General features: G+C 48.3%; 1 protein-coding gene across 1 annotated transcript in view; it reads right to left on the bottom strand.

Moving 5' to 3' along the window:
• Positions 1–8,406: 8,406 nt before the first annotated feature.
• LOC144889050 (E3 ubiquitin-protein ligase rnf213-alpha-like) overlaps positions 8,407–19,098 on the bottom strand; it is a 170,254-nt gene continuing 159,562 nt past the window's right edge. The window contains exons 16-17 of the mRNA XM_078768858.1: positions 9,727–9,892; positions 8,407–9,609 (exon numbers count right to left, since the gene is read on the bottom strand). Of these exons, the coding sequence (XP_078624984.1) occupies positions 9,374–9,609; positions 9,727–9,892 (402 nt within the window). The 3' untranslated portion in view covers positions 8,407–9,373. The remainder of the gene's footprint in view (positions 9,610–9,726; positions 9,893–19,098) is intronic.

The following is a 19,098-nucleotide window of genomic DNA, read 5'->3' as shown; positions in this document are numbered from 1 at the left end:
AAACTAGCCCGGGAGGGTTAGGATATATGGTGTAGGGCCCTAGAGATTGACAATAGGTAACGGTAAGGTTAGGTAGCTACATTGGACAGGTAGCTGGGGACATAGAGAGGGTAGTTTGGATGATAATGACGTGGTATGTGCTTAGTTTAAAGGGAAGACGGGGAGCACTAAGTTAGCAGGGCAACAGGTAGTTAGATGATGCCGTGTGAGTGTTGGAGGTGTAGTGTGAAGTGTACTGTGAGGAACAGGTGTGATTGAACAGGTGTGATTGCACAGGTGTGCAAATGGACAGGTGTGTGGGGCAGTGTATGAGTGAGTGATAGTGATGTGAGTTGTATTGACCAAATGGTCCAGGAAGGAAGGAGGGTGCAGGTGGCACCAGGTGTGAGTGCACAGGTGTGCAACAACAGGTACGAGGAACAGGTGTATGGAATAAATGGTAGTGTGGAGTATATGGAGTATTGGAGTGGATGGTCGTGGAGTGAGTATGGTGGAAACTATGGAGTGGAGTGGATGGTGCGAAGGTGTGAATGGGGGAAGAGTGGACCCCCATCACGAATACCCGGGGCGGGTAGTGTAAGTGTTAGGTAGAGGGTATAGGTAAATTGTGGTTGGATATTGGCATCTGTGGTGCGGGTGAGAGAATGGTATTTGGATGGGTGCATTAGTGTTGTGGAAATGGCTGGGCGTGTAGCCTGTTAGTGTGTGTAGTTAGTTATGTGCACTCCACCACTGTGAGGATGTCGGCCAGGTGAGGCCGCAGGTGGGCTCTGGGAGCCGGTAGTTGTGGATGGGGCCCGAGGATCCGGAGGACGGACCCGGGTAGCCCAGTGCCAGAGGGCACCGAGGGGTGACAGAGCCAGGAGGGGCCTTCCCCAGTAGATAGGTTAGGGTGAGGAGCTAGGTAAGCTCGGGTGGCAACTACAGTGGTGGAGGTGTGCAGGTGGGTAGACCTGCTGGGAGAGCTACACGTCTCAGCCCAGAAATTGTGCAAGGGCACCGGGAGATGAATCGGGGGAGTGAGACCCCAAATTGAGAAGCACCACAGTTTGGTCAATGGGAATTGGTTTTTAGAACCCATCGTGTAAGTTGGCCAATGGATTGGCAGGGAGAGACCCCGGGTAGTGTAAAGTGTGTTAAAGTCATTTAGAGGATAGTTAGGATTGGAGTCTCCTCGCACCATCTGCATCCACTCACCTGAGGTGACGTAACTCCACACCATGCCATGTTTTATTATTTTTATGATGCAGATGTTTGGAATGTGAGACGCATCATGACGTGGGTGTGACATTGTGCTTGATGTTCCATCTCTTCCTCCTTATGAGGATTGATGATGAATTTGGGGATGGCAAATTTTGGTTAGAGGGATTGTGGTGACGAATTTGGTGTAAGGGAAATATGGGGAGACGTGACAGTAGTGACGAATTTGTAAAGGTGTAGATTTTGTAAATATGGGGTAAGGGCAAGGGTAGTGTAGGTGACAGGGGGGGTGACGTACGGTAGGGACGAGCTTTCTCACTTCGCCCTCCGTACGCATTTCGCCTTGCATTGCCTTGTTTGATGTGTACCCTTGTGACCTTACCCCTCGCTCATCTGTCTTCCCCCTTTTGTCTCCCACATGACCTGTGCGCCATTGGGCGCCGAGGGGAGCGTGCGTGAGTCGGCCATTGTGCGCCCGGAACTCCCAGAACCAGCTGTCTACATCGATGCACCACATTATGGACCACATGTCTGTGGCCGAGCACCACTTATGGACCCCATGGGTTGGGGCATGGCCCCTCTGCTGGAACCGGCCATGAGGGCCCGAAATCTTGCTGGCGGACCTTGGCCACAGGGCACCGATGCCCCACAGGTGAACCATACACTAGTCGGCCTGGTGGGCCATAAATAAATAAAAGGGACACGTTGGGTGCATTTTATTGTAATACAAATAGGCCGCCAGCAAAGAAAAAGACAACATCTGGAAGAACAAATAATAATAGCCAGCAGAGGGAGCCGAAGAGCAAGAGACCATCTGCAGGGTTAGGGGTTGTTGATTTATTTTTATTCATTGAACATTGATGAACTGTGGTGACTGCACCGATTGGTGCTTGAGGGTGTATTGGTGCGTTTTGGGTGCTTTCATGGTGCATTGATGCAGAGCAGACTGTCTCCCCCCCAGAAAGAACAATTACAGGTCCTGGGTTGCGTTTTGTAAATAAAGTAGCGTCAATTGTAAATAATGCTCCCCACCGTCAGTGTATAGTTTGAAGACCATTCCGCAATTCGGTTAGCTGTGGGCGTGAGTCTGTTAGGCAGGGTGCAATGGAGCAGCGGGACATATTTATTTATGTTTTAAAACTGTCGCACTCAGGGTCAGGTTAAAAGTAGAGGGAACTACACCTACGTGTCACACTAACTTAAAAGTTGTAGGCCCGGGACGTGCCTAAGAGGAGGAGGGTGCAGTGTTGCGGACATGAGGATTGCATTTTTTTTATTGTATTGTATTGGAAATTGTTGTGTAACATTGTTGGATATGGCCCCTCCTGCCTCCAGAGTTGTGTAAAGACAAAAAGGGCGTCTCAGTAGTTAATTCCATGAAACACCACATTGAAGGACATGATAAAACCCTTGTTCAGTAGCTTATATCTTATTATGTGTTTTAGAGTAAGGCCTTGTCTTCCATTAGAATGACACTCCATTGCACCAAGTGAAAGAGATAGATTCCCTTCATTCCCATTCCCAAAAACCTCCATTTCCCCTTTCGTCATTGCCAAGCCTCGATTGCCAATTACATCCCCTCCAAAGCCGCCATTGGCCACGAGGCAGGGTTGGGGAAGAAAGGCGGGCCCCACCTCGTCATAGAGGGGAGGAGTGAGTCAGCCCCGCTCAACCAACCACGAACAAGGGGTTGGACTTGGAGAGAAAGATCAAGGAGGTTCGCGAAGGTTGAGGGGCGGGGCCTATATAACCCGCAGCGGGACGTTCCCTGAAGAGAGAAGTGAGAGGAAGGGAATACGAGCTGAGCTGCGTGGAGAGGTACACGACAAAGAAAGGGTGCAAAGAGATCGCAGATGAGCTGAGAAAGGAGAGGAGCTTTTACACGAGAGTCGCAAACAGGGTCCAAGAGAGAGCTGGGTTGTGAGGTCCAAGAGAGAGAAAAAAGATACACCAGAGATACGGCAGATGAGTCCAGCCCCGTTTCAACCAGCCGCGTGAAGCCCTGACGGGGCAGCGAGTGCCCCTGCCGGCGTGCGCTGTAAAGCCGAATACCAGGAGCTGCCGGCGTGCGCTGTAAAGCCGAATACAAGGAGCTGCCGGCTCCCCGCTTCCCGCCCGGAGTGGACCCGCTCGCTGTGCCCTGTGATCCCACCTGCTCATCCCTACAAACGATTCCTACCCTTCCATCCATTTGCTTACGTGAGTTTGTTCTGTTCGTGCTGTCCTGGGTAGTAATTAAGTCAGTATAAGCTAGTAATTTGCACTGTGTTACCTGCTGGTTCATGTCCGCTGTAAATACCCATGACTGCTCTTTTTGCTTAAGTGTGTGTCAATAATAATAAACCCCGTTACTCTTCTGTACGTCTTCTTCTTCTTCCTCTTTGCATTCGTCGTCTTAGTCTTTTCCACATTGAATATCTGTGGCGCGATACGGCCAACGTTTGGGTGAATCGGGTTTAGTCGGGGAACAACTGTTCGGCCGCGGTACCTCCGCTCGGTAAATAACATCTAATCCGCGGACCGTAACAATATATATACACTCCTAAACTCCCCCCTTTCCCCTCCACTCTTAAACTCCCCCCTTGCCCCTCCACTCCTGAACTCCCCCCTTGCCCTTCCCCTCCTAAACTCCCCCCTTGCCCCTCCCCTCCAAATCCCCCCCCTTGCCCCTCCACTCCTGAACTCCCCCCTTGCCCTTCCCCTCATAAACTCCCCCCTTGCCCCTCCCATCCAAATCCCCCCCCTCGCCCCTACACTCCTAAACTCCCCCCTTGCCCCTCCACTTCTAATCTTCCCCCTTGCCCCTTCCCTCCTAAATTCCCCCTTGCCCCTCCCCTCCTAAACTCCCCCCTCACTCCTCCCCTTCAAAACTCCCCCCCAACCCCTCCCATTCAAATCTCCCCCCATACCATTCCTCTCCAATTCTCCCTCCTCCCTCCTCCTCCTCAAAGCTGCCTCCTCCCCACTTCGTCTCCCTTCTATCTCATACCTCCACCCCCCCCCAACCTTCTACTTTCCTCTGCCCCCCCTCAAACAACCCCTCACTGTGCCTCATCCTCCCTTCACCATCAAAACCTTTCATCCTCCTCATCCTTCCCTTTCTTGGAACTCATCTGCAATCTCTGACACACTATCAACTGCTCTCCCTACCTCCCCCTCTCATCCTTCATCTTACCCTACTCCTCCCCTCCCCTGTCCTGTACCCGATGCGCCCCCTCTCTCTTCATTAACGGTATGGACCTCAAACATCCGGGGCCTTCGCTCAAACCTGATTGATCTCTCCATACAGGTTGCTTCTGACAATCCAGACTTGATCTGCTTAACAGAGACTTTCCTCCTTCAAGATGTCTCTGATTCCTTAATATCTCTTCCTGGTTACTCCCTCCTCCGGTATATGATAGACCTCAGCCTCGGCCTGGTGGTGGGGTGGCTATCTTTATCAAAAACTCTCTTCCTCACTCTCCTTGCACTGCCCTCTCTCCTCCTCACCCCCAGGAGTACCTCTGGCTACGGCTTCCTCTCCGCTCCCACCTTTTGTTCATATGTGTTCTGTACCGTCCCCCAAACAGTGATGACTCCATCTACATTTCACTGTCTGACAACATGGACCAACTTCTATCCACTCATCCCAACTCTCTCTTCCTCATATGTGGTGACTTCAACTGTCATCATGCCACCTGGTTGGGTGTGGGTTCCTCTCTCACCAGTCATGGCACCTCAGCAAAGGACTTCTGTGACTCACTGGGATTGACACAATCTGTCAATTTCCCGACCCGGATCTCAGCCAATGGAGTATCTTCTCTTCGAGACTTGGTTATGACAAACTTCCCTGCTAATGTCTGCTGCTCTTCTTCTGCTACAATCGGTTCTTCTGATCATGTGCTTGTCAAAGTGGACATCTCTCTGGCCATTCTCAGAGAGCCTCCTCAGCGTCGACGAGTCTGGCATTTCACTCAGGCCGACTGGGACGGTCTTCAAGCAGCCATCAATCGTCTAGATTGGTCTCCCATCTCCACTGCCTCTGACATCAATTCTTCCTGGGAATTCTTCCAAAGCAAACTGATCTCTCTCATGCACAGATTTATCCCATCTCGCCTTCAGTTGTCTTACCCTTCCTCCCGTCCATGGTACACTGAATCTTGTGGTGAGGCAGTTGCCCTGAAACAACTTGCCTTTGCCTCTTGGAAGGCTAATCCAACTGAAGGCAATCTCAGTTCCTTCCACCAAGCTCGGAACAAGTGTGTGTCTACCCTCAGGAGTGCCAGGAAGCACTATCTCTCCTCACTCAAGAATGAACTCTCAAACCTGTCTCCTTCCTCCAAATCCTGGTGGCGTCTGGTCAAATCCGTTTCTGGTGTTTGTTCCCCCTCCATCCCCTCCCTTACCTCAAATGGCCACACAGTTGACATCGCACGTGACAAAGCCGAATGCCTCAACTCTGTGTTTGCCTCAAAATCCTTAGTCCCAAACCCATCTCTCTCTGTTCCCACCTTTCCCAGTCGAACCCAACTGCTCCTGGACTCTGTGTCCTTCTCTCCTGACAAGGTGGAGGAGTTTTTGTCAAACCTCGACTCTGATTCTGCAACTGGACCAGACGGCATCAGCCCACGGGTCCTAAAATCCTGCTCTGCCGCTCTATCTCACCCTCTCTCTGTTCTTTTCACCCTATCTTTTGCTCAAGGTCATCTGCCAGCATCCTGGAAATCAGCAAACATTACCGCTTTACACAAAAAAGGTGCAAAAACAGATCCTTGCAACTACAGACCAATCAGCCTGCTCCCAATTATCAGCAAAGTCATGGAATCCATCATTGCTTCGGATATGAAATCTTTCATCTTCTCCAATGGCTTGATCTCTGATCATCAATTTGGTTTCAGACCAGGTCACTCTACTCTGGACATGCTGCTTCTGCTGTCTCAACAATGGATGGAGGTCCTCAATGCCAAACAGGAAATCAGAGCTGTCTCCCTTGACATATCACGTGCCTTCGATACGGTCTGGCACCCAGCTCTGCTCACCAAACTCTCCTCCTATGGTATCCATGGAAATCTCCATGCATGGCTTGCGGACTTCCTCTCTGGTCGTAGTCAACGTGTGGCCCTGAATGGATTTCTCTCACCTCCCCTTCCTGTTCAGGCTGGAGTTCCCCAAGGCAGTGTGCTGGGCCCTGTGCTTTTTCTGGTCTTTATCAATGATCTCTCCGACTCTCTGGAAAATCCTCTCTATCTCTTTGCTGATGACTCCACTCTCTGCCGCTCCATTCCTCTTCCCTCAGATCGGCAGTCTGCAGCCTCCTCACTCTCTGAAGACCTGGACAAAATCACAGACTGGTCAAACAAGTGGAACATGTCTTTCAATCCTGTCAAATCTCACACTCTTACTATGTCTCTCCGAAAAGATCGACTGGACAACCCTCCCATCTACTTTCTCAACAATCTCTCCAAGAAGTTCTGTCGCTCAAGCTTTTGGGTCTCACTATCTGCCATGATCTTTCTTGGGAAAACCACATTTCCAAGCTGGCCTCCAAAGCCAGTCGCCGACTGGGCATCCTCCGTCGTGCGAAGTCCTTCCTAGGCACACCTGAACTCCTCACCACATGCAAGGCTTTCATCCGCAGCTCAATGGAATACTGTTCTCCCCTATGGGCTGGTGCTCCTGCCTCACACCTAGCTCGTCTTCACGCTGTTGAAACCAAAGCTTTCAGAATCATTGGAATCTCCCGCGATGAAGCTATCTCTGAGGGCCTTTCACTCACTCACCGCAGGCAGGTAGGTGGTCTTTCTGTCTTCTACCGACTCCTCTCCGGCCTTGCTCCCCCAGCTCTCTCTGTGCTCTGTCCCCCAAATATTCCTACAGGTCGCACAAGATCTGCCAGCCACCCTCTGATGGTTAAACTGCCGAAATCTCGGCTCTCTGCTCACCTTCACTCTTTCATTCCTCTTTTCTCCCGCCTCTGGAACAAACTCCCACACTCACTTCAATCACACTCCTCCCTCCAGGTCTTTAAAACAGCTGTTTCACCACCATCACTTAAGCGTCTTTGGGCTTCCTGAAAAGCGCTATATAAAATAAATGCATTATTATCTCTTATCTTCCCCCATCCAAAACCTTGATCTTTTCTACCCCCGCTAATTCACCCCAGATCCACCTTGTTTGAAATTCCAACTTCTTTCCTGGAAGTCCTGGCAGTGTCCATATGTTTTATACCTCTCCCACCTCCCCACCCCCCTTCCCATGCCTCCCCCCCAAAGCCCTCTCCCTCCCACAGTTCTCTCGATGTCTCCATGTCTCTCGGTCCCTGCTCTCAAATGTTGTGTTTGTGTCCTTCCCCCTCTCTCCCCATCTTGTCTACCGCTCCCGATGTTATTTGTTTTATGTGTCTGTTTGTCTTTCTGTGTGATTAATGTTCGCTCTTTCACGAGCCTCGATCTTGTATACAACCAAAAAAAAAAAAAAAAAAAAAAAAAAAAAAAAATCTTATCTTCCCCCATCCAAAACCTTGATCTTTTCTACCCCCGTTAATTCACCCCAGATCCACTTTTTTGAAATATCAACTTCTTTCCTGGAAGTCCTTGCAGTGTCCTTGTATTTTATACCTCTCACACCCCCCCAACTTCCTGCGCCTCATCCCCCCCAAGCCCTCTCCCTCCCACAGATCGCCCGATGTCCCTGCTCTCAAATGTTGTGCTTGTGTGCTTCCCCCTCTCTCCCCATCTTGTTTACCGCTCCCCTTATTATTCGTTTTATGTGTCCGTTTTTTTTTGTGATTAATGTTCGCTCTTTCACGAGCCTCGATCTTGTGTACAAAAAAAACAAACAAAAAAACCCCGATGTTAAACACGTCCTCAACCACTTCTTGGACACGCATTTAACAATGTTGTTCAAACTTGGCACACAGATAATGAATGATGGCTTAAATATGCTGTATGTAAGATGGTCATTTTTTTGAGATCAGAACCAAGATGGCCGACTGGCAGCCATTTTGTTACTTAAACTTGTATCCAACAATTTCTCGGACATGCAATCATGCATGGTCAAATTTTCTTCAAACTTGGCACAAAGACAACACATGAGTATACATATGCAGAAGATTTTGTTTTGTAATTCAACCAAAGATGGCTGAATGATGGCCTTTAACTCTGTACAGCAAAAATTACTAAAACCACGGCAGGGGCTATGACATTTTGTGTCTTTTTCTTCTTGTTTATATTATCATATTATCACGATAATCTTGATAATGAGGTCCATTATCATGATATAAGTTTTTCCATTATCGCCCAGGCCTAATATACTTCCATTAATGAATTTTAATTCCAAAGCTATAAGGCAACAAAAGATGAAAATTTTAAAGGAGGTGTAGACTTTCTATAGGCACAAGGTGGAGTGTGTGACATTCAAAGTGCACAGGGGACATGGAGAGGAGACGAAGGCGAAGGTAGGTGGTGAGGTGAGGGAGGGAGTATGGTGGTGGAGAAGGGAAGGGGGACCTGGGGCAGGGGCGAAGGGATGCGACACAGGGGTCGGAGGGGTTCACAGAGATGCTGGAGATGGATGGATGATGTGAAGGAGGGTACACATGTGAGTGGGAGAATAACCACCGTGATACTGGACTCACTACAAAATGGGTCTGTTTTCACGATCCCAAGGCTAGCAAGATGAAGCCTGACATCAACATTGGGGTGGAGAGAAGAGGGTGATTAAAGACACGAATAAGGACAGTGCAGTATGAATGCGATGGGAGATGGGGTACAGTTTTGCGAGTGATGCAGAAATTATGCAGCTAAAAGGGAAGAAGGGAAAGCAGCATGGGAGCAAGACATTTGGAACTGAGAGTAAAGGAAGATCAAACTTTTAAAAATTGTTCTTTCAAAGATTTGAGTTGGCAGGGATTGCATTTTTCTTTTTTTTGGACTTTTTTGATAATGACATTGACAGTAACATCGGGAATGGGAATGTTGACGGCAGTCTTCATCTTGGAACGGACTAGGCGGATTAAGTCAAGTCAATTGATCCTCAGCAAAGCTTTGACTTTCTTCCAAAGTCCTAAATAGTTATCATTGCCTTAAAAATATATATACCTCTCCAGCAAAAGTACCCAGCCTGCTATTCCTAAGGTTTTGCACTGTAAATGAAATTCTCTCACACAGAACATATAAAAAGGAATAATAAAAATCTAAATTATTTTGCTCACCAGCTTATCAGGAAGCTTTGGATCATTTGTAACAGCTTCCTGAAGCAGCTTCACTGCTTCCAAGAACTGACTAAAGTCCGCTGACTTGTTTAGCTGGTAGAGCAGAGGCGAAAATCCGAGCATTGCCTCATGGAAAATGTGCACTTTGTCAATATCCATGTCATTCTCTCCGGCTGATATTGAAGCCAAATCGACAAACACTTTCACTTGGCTCAGATCTAGGAAACAAGGAACAACGGTAGAACGAGGAAAAAAAAATGCAAAACCTTTTCCAAGAATGAAATAAAGGTCTGTCTCCAAGGGTAAACATAAACAACACAATCACACAAACCCACCGTTAATCATATTTTTCACCCACGTGATGAAGCCTTTATCAGCACAGCGACAAAATTCCTTAAGACTTTTCAGCAGTGGTTCGGTGAGTTCAAACAAAGTTTCTTGTGCAGAAATGAGCGCCTCAGTCATTACACTGAGCGGGTTCTTCTTGAAATCCTTTTTGTCCTGAAACAGGCATTGGCATATCATCCAGGAGTGTGGTTTAAATCCATCGACATTAGTAAGCGTCAGTGTATACTTGACTTGAATTGTAAGTATTTGGTGAGATCCTTTTTATTTTGGCCAAATTAGTTAAATAAGACACCTCGGGATCTCATATATACATCCGTAAGTTTGTGCGGAATAGGAACAGAAAGAAAGCTCAATAATGTAGCACCCCTGCGGTCATAGGATGCAGATGGCAATTTTAACCTTTGGGTTGTCTTGAACTGGACGGATCAGAGCCATGCTCAAAACGGATCAGAGGTCAGCAATCACAAAACCGTTGTGTCTAAACAAACACCGGAACTGAAATGTGCAAGCAAGTGACCATTCATGGAACCAAGTGCAGGTGAAGGGCCCGATTGCTGAACCAAATGCATGATGACTACAGAGATAACAGTACAAAGGAGAACGACACTCGATAGAGCACATACCTCCACTTCGCTACACAGTTTATGTTTTGTATTCCACTGATAGGCTGCATATGCAACCAGACCTTTTAAACAAAATCTAATCGGCTAGTTATATACATATATGAACATGTTTCTACAGTCATGGCCAAAAATATTGGCACCCTTGCACCTTTTTCAAACATCTCTGAATTTTCTCGAAAAATAAGTTGAAATTTACATTAGTATTTGGTTTCCACAATTATTTATTTCACTGTTAATATTACAGAACCTTTGTTTCAGATTCAGAACTTAATATATCCTTTTAAATCAGAAAATAAAAAGAAATGGCATTGACAAAATTATTGACACACCAGGACTTAATATTTGGTAGCACAGCTTAGGACAAAATAACTGCAGTCAAGCGCTTCCTATCGACATGAATGAGCTTCTTACACCTCTTTACTAGCAGTTCCACTCTTGTTGTGCAAACTGCTCCAGTTCTCTCAGATTTGAAGGATGCCTTCTCCCAACTGCTGTTTTCAGATCTCCCCACATTTGTTCAATGGGATTTAGATCTGGACTCATTGCTGGCCACTTCAGAACAGTCCAGCGTTTTGTCTTGAACCATTCCTGGGTGCCTTTTTGAAATGTGTGTTGTGGGTCATTGTCCTGCTGCAAGACCCATGACCTTCGACATAGACCCAGCATTCTGACACTGTGTTGAACATTGCGCTCGAAAATGCCTCGGTAATCTCCTGATTTAATGATGCCATGCACACATTCAATGTACCCAGTGCCAGAGGCAGCACAGCAACCCCAAAACATCGCTGACCCTCCTCCATGTTTGACTGTAGGGAGATGATGGGCTTTACCAAAAAGCTCTAATTTGGTCTCATCTGTCCACAGGTCGTTCTCCCAGAAGGATTTTGGCTTGTTCAGGTGTGTTTTGTCAAACTCCAGTCAGGCTTTCTGATGTCTCTCTCTCTCTCTCAGCATTGGGGTCCAACCATAGAACGCCCCTTTCATCGAGTTGGCGACGGATGGTGCGCGTTGAAACTGTCGTACCTTGTCTCTGAAGGTCAGCTTGAATTAGTTTGGCAGTTGATCGAGGTGCTTTCTCCACCATTCCAACAATCCTTCGCTGCTACATTCGATCAAGTTTTCTCTTGCGACCACGTACAGGGAAGTTGGCTACAGTGCCATGGGCCTTGAACTTCCTGATAACATTGCGTATGGTGGACAGAGGAACATCAAGGCCTCTGGAAAGGGACTTGTAGCCTTGAAATTGTCCATGCTTGGCTACAATCTTGTGTCTGACCTCCTCAGACAATTCTCTGGTTTTCTTTCTTTTCTCCATGTTCATGGCGGAACACACAGTAACACAAAACAACAGAATGACTCCTTTTCTCTATTCAAACTGGTTGAGTGAGTGATTTTTATATTGTAGGCACCTGCAACTCACCACAGGTGAATACAATTCCAAAGTAATGAAGAATCACCTGCTTGAAATCTAAATATTTTGAACAACTTTCATGTAGTTTTCATGTAGTTTCATGTCGTTTCAACATAAAAGTTCAACAACTTTCATGTTTTCAACAACAACTTTCAACTTTCATGAACAACAACAACTTTCAACTTTCGAAACTCCTTCATGATGTCTCTGATGCCTTGGTATCTCTCCCAGGTTACTCCCTCCTCCGGTATGATAGACCTGAGCCTCGTCCTAGAGGTGGGGTTGCTATCTTTATAAAAAACTCTCTTCCTCACTCACCCTCCACTGCCCTCTCTCTAAACAAGAATGTATCAATTGAATGCGGGTTTATTAGCAACAACGATGAACAATCAATCTGCAAGACAAAGAAAGCGATGGTAGATATTAGAATAAGATAATAGATACAGAATATGCAAATAACAATGCGCAGTATTACACAAGATGAGAACAGCACCATACGCAATAGAGAACAGCACCATACAAGAGTTGTCTATCTCCCTTTCCCAAAAACGTTCAATTGTGACACAGAATAGAACGAAAGCTGGAGACCGAGAAAAAAGGATCACATGAGTTTATAATTGATATTCTTCTGAATTGAATCGGGCTGGTGGTTTGATAATTCGCTTCGGGCGGCCCGTCACCACCCGATCAATCGTCGAAGTCCTCTGAGGGCAGTTCGTAATTTCCTGGTCCATTGTGGGAGTCTCCGGTGGGTGGTTCACTATCGCCCTGTCCGACGCCGGAGTCCCCTCCAGCTGGTCCATCATCACCCGAACCGTCAAGGGGGCAGAAATAGGCAGTGACTGTGGAGGTGTGGCGGTGGTCTGCACATGTGGTTGGTTAGCGACTCTCGCGGGTGGTGTCATCGTGGTAGTGGAGCGGAATGTCTGTGATGGTAAGCCCGGCGCAATGACATGTTGGGGTTCACCCTTCTGGGGAGTGGTAACAGGATTGAGACAGACTCTTGGAGTGGCGATGGGTTGGGTACCAGACATTAAGTATTTCGGTACGATTGGCATAACACTTGGCATAACGCTTGGCAGCATGCCACTTTTGCCAGTCGTAGTGGGAGTTGTCATGCTGAAAGGCGTAAAACGTCGCAGGAACTTACGATTCCGGAGAGTGATTCTTCCGGGGACATCCACCATGACAACGTATTGATCGAATTGTTTTACCTCAATCACGGTTCCGGTCCAGTCCCATTTTCGTGGTTCCAGGCCGGTCTGGTTCTGGATCCGGACATGGTCCCCAACGGCCAGTGGAGGTAGTTTTGTCGTGTGTTCAGGGAGTCTTTCGATCTCCCTGGCATGCCGAATGCGCAAAGCTTCCTCATGATTGTTGCGTGTTTCCAGCCAGGTGTCCGATGGCAAGTATCTGCCTGGGATGATGGGTATGAAGTCCTTGACTGGCCTCTTGAAGATGATCATGGCTGGAGACAACCTAGTGTCCTGATCCGGTGCATTCCGGTACTGGAGTATTGCACGTTGGAACCGATCAGTGTCTAGTTCACCATTGGAACCAGTGTTATCGGTGATCATTCTTTTCGATGTTTTGACTGCAATCTCGGCACGACAGTTGCTGTGTGGGAAGGCAGTGGATGACAATCGATGGTTAACGCCCCACCGACGCAAGAAGTCTTGGGTGTCATGTGCCGTGAATTCTGGCCCACCTTCAGATGTCAAAAATTCGTCGGGGATACCATAAGTGGCGAAGTTCGACCGCAGACATTTCACTAGGCCTTGTGCCCCGCCAGTTGTTAGCTGAATGATTGGCCAATTAGAGTAATGATCAACGGTGACCAAATAACTCCGACCCTTGTGATGAAAGTAATCTGAACAAAAGTACTGGAAAGAGTAGGCAGGTTCAGCTGAGGCTGTAGGTGGAGCGCTTGGTTGCGATGGGGCCATCCGATTGCAGTGTGAGCAGCGATTGCGCATCTGATGAATCTGGGGAGTGATTCCAGGCCAAACGATCGAGCTGCTGGCCCGGGTGGTCATAGCCGTGACTCCTTGGTGAGCAGCATGAAGATTCTCAAGGACAAGCTTCCGTAGCTTCGGTGGGATGATAATCCTCCCCTTGTAGACCACTATGCCATCAATAGTGTAGAGGTGTTCACGGAAGGGAAAGTATTCCAAAATGGACACAGGGAAATCGTCCCGACTGACAGGTAGACCCTGCTCAATAGAATTGAGTAACTGCAGCATCTGAGTGTCACTTGCTGTTTCGTCCCGAACATCGTCCCAAGTGACGGACCGCACAGAATCGAGCGTCTTGATGGCTGCCATAGAAATAGCCATTTCCATGCCAGTGTCGTCATCTGTGGTCCACAGCCAGGTCAAGGTGTGCTGTCATAGTGTAGTCGATGTGGCCACATCCATAATGGAGGAAATGTCATCCACCAGTGGCAGTCGTTCCGATGGTCTGGCACCCGACGGATGTCGTGAAATCGCATCTGGTACGCAGTGTCGTTTTCCCGGGATGTGGATAATTCGGAAACGATATGCTAGAGTCCTTTCTTTCAAGTTGGCAAGCCGCGTGTTATGGATGTCCTCTAATCGTCTGTCGCCAAGAAGCTTGATTAAGGGCTTGTGATCGACGGCAATAATCAGGTTCTTGCATCCCAACACAAAATACTTTACTTTTTCCAGGCTGTCCGCCACTGCTAGAGCTTCACCCTCTATCGGAGCATAGCGCGACTCCGCTGCATGGGTGAAGCGGCCTCCAGCAAGGGTGATTTTCCAGCCATCGGGGCAGCACTGTGGGGTTTCACCAGGGCATCTGCAGTGTTTTTGGAGGAGCCAGAAGCCAATCCCATCCTTCGACCAGTCAGTTGCGAGACATGTTGTCCGTTCCTTGTCAAAGATCCGGACCCCATTTGCGACTTCAGATATGATGAGTCGTTTTGATTCTTTGAATAGGGATTGTAGTGTTGCATCCCAGTAGAAGGGGGTGGATGGTTTTAGGAGGTCCCGAAAAGGTCGCATCTTCTCGGTCTGCTGAAGCAGTATGTTACCTGATTGACTAGCCCAAACCAGGAGCGGATGTCAGTAATTGTTTTTGGTGTGGGGAAGTCCTGTATCGCTTGGAGATACCTTTGGCATGGTCGTACACTGTCCATGGTGATCTCGAATCCAGCGAATTCGACCGTGTCCTGACCAAAATGGAATTTCGTCGGATTTTGCGTAATCCCATTACGGCCGCACAGGTCGAGCCAGTTGCATGTCTGAAAAAAGCTCTCTTCCAATGTGTCGCTCCACATGATGGAATCATCAATACATTTGGACTTGTTTTTGAAGTCCGATACAATTTCGTCAAATCGTCTGGAGTATCCATCACCTGAAGCGATGTAACCTTGGGGAGTGGTGCAGTAACGGTATCGGCCCCATGGTGTGATGAACGTTGTCAGATGGCGGTCACATTCTCTGATTGGAACGCTGTGATAGCCATTCCAGGCGTCTGTTACCGTCTTTTGGTGTTATGTGGCACCGCCATTGCTTGATGGAAGGGTGACTGGGTGTGGTGGGTCTCACGTGTGCAGTGCGCATTCAGTGGTTGCAGATCAACTGTCCTCCGTGGGGTCCCATCCTTCTTTGGACAGACGACCATTCTGCTGCACCATGTCACTGGTTCACCAATTGGCACCGGTTCCAGAACCCCTAACTTGATGTCGCGATCGATACCAGCCTTGACTTCTGCCTGCCAGTGTAAGGGGACAGGCACTGGGGTGTGCACCGCTTTTGGTGTTGCCTCGGGGTCAACCATCAGTGTGAGAGGCGGACCTTCCATGTGGGGTAGTGGCTGGTGTTCGCAGACATTGAATGTGCTACTTTTGTAGTACTCCAGTAGCCATTTCTCCAGCCTCTCTCGGTTCTCGTCAGTGGCCGGAAATGGGATAGATGTAGGCAGTGTAGGGGGAAGCGATCTTTCCGGGCAGTTACAATTTGCATCAATAACTGCTGCCACTGCAGCATCAACAGTGTTGGATTCGCCAATGGTTGGGAAGCTACTAGACACGAGGCCTAGATCGACGCATGCTTCACGACTGAGATACATGTTCCGTGTGTCAGGTGAGATGTAGCAGATTTGTCGGGTTTCAAAAATGTCGCCATTGGCTGTGCGACCAGACAGGTGTAGGAGCATGGCGCCGATAATCCGGACCCTTCCACTGTTAACAGCATTCATCTTCAGGTTGACAGGTAACAGGTCTTCATTACGCAGCCCGAGTTTGTGGAAAATATTGAGTCCTGTGAGGCAGCTTTGACAGCCAGTGTCGGCCATGGCCTGGAGCCTGGCCGATTTTGGTCGGGATGACAGTGGCTGGCCGAAATGGTCATAAGCTTCCTTATCGATCCGTGCTATGAGTGTTATGTACGGCTGTGGTAGAGACTTCTTCTTGGTCCAGCCAGAGAGGTGGTCAAATATATGGTGGTCGAGGTGTAGTGGAGTTGACAAGGTGGCCATGGCCCTTTTAATTTGCGGCTTCCAAATGGCCGTTTCTCGTTCCGTGACAGAGCAGAGGAGATCGTGGACCTGGCTGCTTTCTTCCACATCATGAGCATCCATCGATTTGTCCGTAGGTTTGTTGTCCGCCTTGCCTCCCCGGCAGACATGTGCAAAATGGCCGCGAGTGGCGCATTTACTGCATGTTTTCCCATAGGCATTGCAGAATTGACCCCTTTGGTCGATGTTCGGCTGTTTGCCATGACCAGTTTTGCCGCAATAACTACAAATGGCCGCCTGCTTGTCGGTAGTGATCAGGGCTCTTTTGTTCTTCCAGTTTTTGTATTGGCTTGCGCCATGAGCGCCATCACTATCGAGCAAGGCATTCTGGGAGCGTTTCCCTGCTTCCTTGGCCTCGACGAAAGTGAGAACTTCCTCCAAGCTCATGTTCTGATTTTGATCGCCGAGAATGTCCTGTTGTATATCTTGATCGGCGAGTCCCCGACATAGGACATCGCGAACCATATCCTTGGTGTAGTTGACATCAGTAGGGGGATTGCATGAGCATACAATAGAAAACTTGCAGATCTCAGCTTGACCAGCCAGACGGACTGCGTAGGTACGAATTGGTTCTTCTCGGTCCTGTCGCATGTTGTGGAGGTTGACGCAGGACACCATAGTATTCTCCTCTCGGACAGAAAGGGACCGAATGACTTGTAGTATAGCTGCCTCGTCCTTGATTCCAATGCGTGGGTTGCTGCGGTGGAGGTCACGTCGTAGGTTATCATCACAACATTCAAGGAGTTGAACGCGAACATCATTGCCGATTATCTGGGTCGCTGCCTTGTAACCATCCCATCTTCTGGTGAAATATTGCCAATCTTCGCTGGTACGGCCGGTTTGGATACGAGGACGGCTGACTTTGTCCGGTTTGGCTGGTGCAATGGACGTGTGAGTCATGGCGTGGATGGAGAGCTGGATAGCAGCAACGGCATTGTCAGTGCTGTCAGTAACGTAGACACAGCTCGGGAAGGGGCAGACTGCAGCAGGCATCTTCAGAACGATTGATTGTTCATAAACAAGAATGTATCAATTGAATGCGGGTTTATTAGCAACAACGATGAACAATCAATCTGCAAGACAAAGAAAGCGATGGTAGATATTAGAATAAGATAATAGATACAGAATATGCAAATAACAATGCGCAGTATTACACAAGATGAGAACAGCACCATACGCAATAGAGAACAGCACCATACAAGAGTTGTCTACTCTCAACCACACCCCCAGGAATACCTTTGGCTACGGGTTCCCCTTCGCTCCCACCTTTTGTTCATATGCGTGTTGTACCGTCCACCAAACAGTGATGACTCCATCTACATCTCGCTGTCTGATAATATGGACCAACTTCTATCTACCCATCCCAACTCTCTCTTCCTCATATGTGGTGACTTCAATTGTCACCATGCCAGTTGGCTGGGTGTGGGTACCTCTCTCACCAGCCATGGCTCTTCAGCAAAGGACTTATGCGACTCACTGGGACTGACACAATCTGTCAATTTGCCGACCCGGATCTCAGTCAATGAAGCATCTTCTCTTCTGGACTTGGTTATGACTAACTTCCCTGAAAATTTCTACTGCTCTTCTTCTGCTCCAATCGGCTCATCTGATCATGTGCTTGTTAAAGTGGACATCTCTCTGACCATTCTCAGAGAGCCTCCTCAGCGTCGACGAGTCTGGCATTTCACTCAGGCCAACTGGCACGGTCTTCAAGCAGCCATCAATCATCTGGACTGGTCTCCCATCTCTACCGCCTCTGACATCAACTCATCCTGGGAATTCTTTCAAAGTAAATTGCTCTCTCTCATGCACAGATTTATCCCATCTCGTCTTCAGTTGTCATACCCTTCCTCCCATCCATGGTACACGGAATCTTGTGGTGAGGCTGTTGCCCAGAAACAACTTGCTTTCGTCTCCTGGAAAGCAAATCCAACGGAAGGAAATCTCATTTCCTTTCACAAAGCCCGAAACAAGTGTGTGTCCACCCTCAGGAGAGCCAGGAAACAATATCTCACCGTTCTCAAGACAGAACTCTCTTATCTGTCTCCCTCTTCCAAATCCTGGTGGCGTCTGGTCAAATCTGTTTCTGGTGTTTGTTCCCCCTACATCCCCTCCCTCACCTCAAACGGCTTAACGGCTGACTCCGCACGTGAAAAAGCTGAATGCCTCAACTCTGTGTTTGCCTCTAAATCTTGTGTCCCAAACCCATCCCTCTCTGTACCCACCGTACCCAGTCGTACCCAGCTGCTCCTGGACTCTGTGTCCTTTCCTCCTGACAAGATGGAAAAGTTTCTGTCAACCCTCGACTCTGATTCTGCAACTGGTTCTGACGGCATCAGCCCACGGGTCCTAAAATCATGTTCTTCCGCTCTTTCACTCCCTCTTTCTGTTCTCTTCACCCTCTCTTTTGCTCAAGGTCATCTGCCATCTGCTTGGAAATCAGCCAACATCACCGCTTTGCACAAAAAAGGTGCAAAAACAGATCCTAGCAACTACAGACCAATCAGCCTTCCCCCAATTATCAGCAAAGTCATGGAATCCATCATTGCTTCAGATATGAAATCTTTCCTCTTCTCCAATGGCTTGATCTCTGACCATCAATTTGGTTTCAGACCAGGTCACTCTACTCTGGACATGCTGCTTCTGCTTTCGCAACAATGGATGGAGGTCCTCAACGCCAAACAGCAAATTAGAGCTGTCTCCCTTGACATATCACGTGCCTTCGATACGGTCTGGCACCCAGCTCTGCTCACCAAACTCTCCTCCTTTGGTATCCATGGAAATCT

Source organism: Myxine glutinosa, unplaced genomic scaffold, assembly GCF_964187855.1.
Source record: "Myxine glutinosa unplaced genomic scaffold, kmMyxGlut1.1 SCAFFOLD_617, whole genome shotgun sequence".
NCBI lineage: Eukaryota > Metazoa > Chordata > Myxini > Myxiniformes > Myxinidae > Myxine > Myxine glutinosa.
This window is presented reverse-complemented; position numbering and strand designations above follow the sequence as displayed.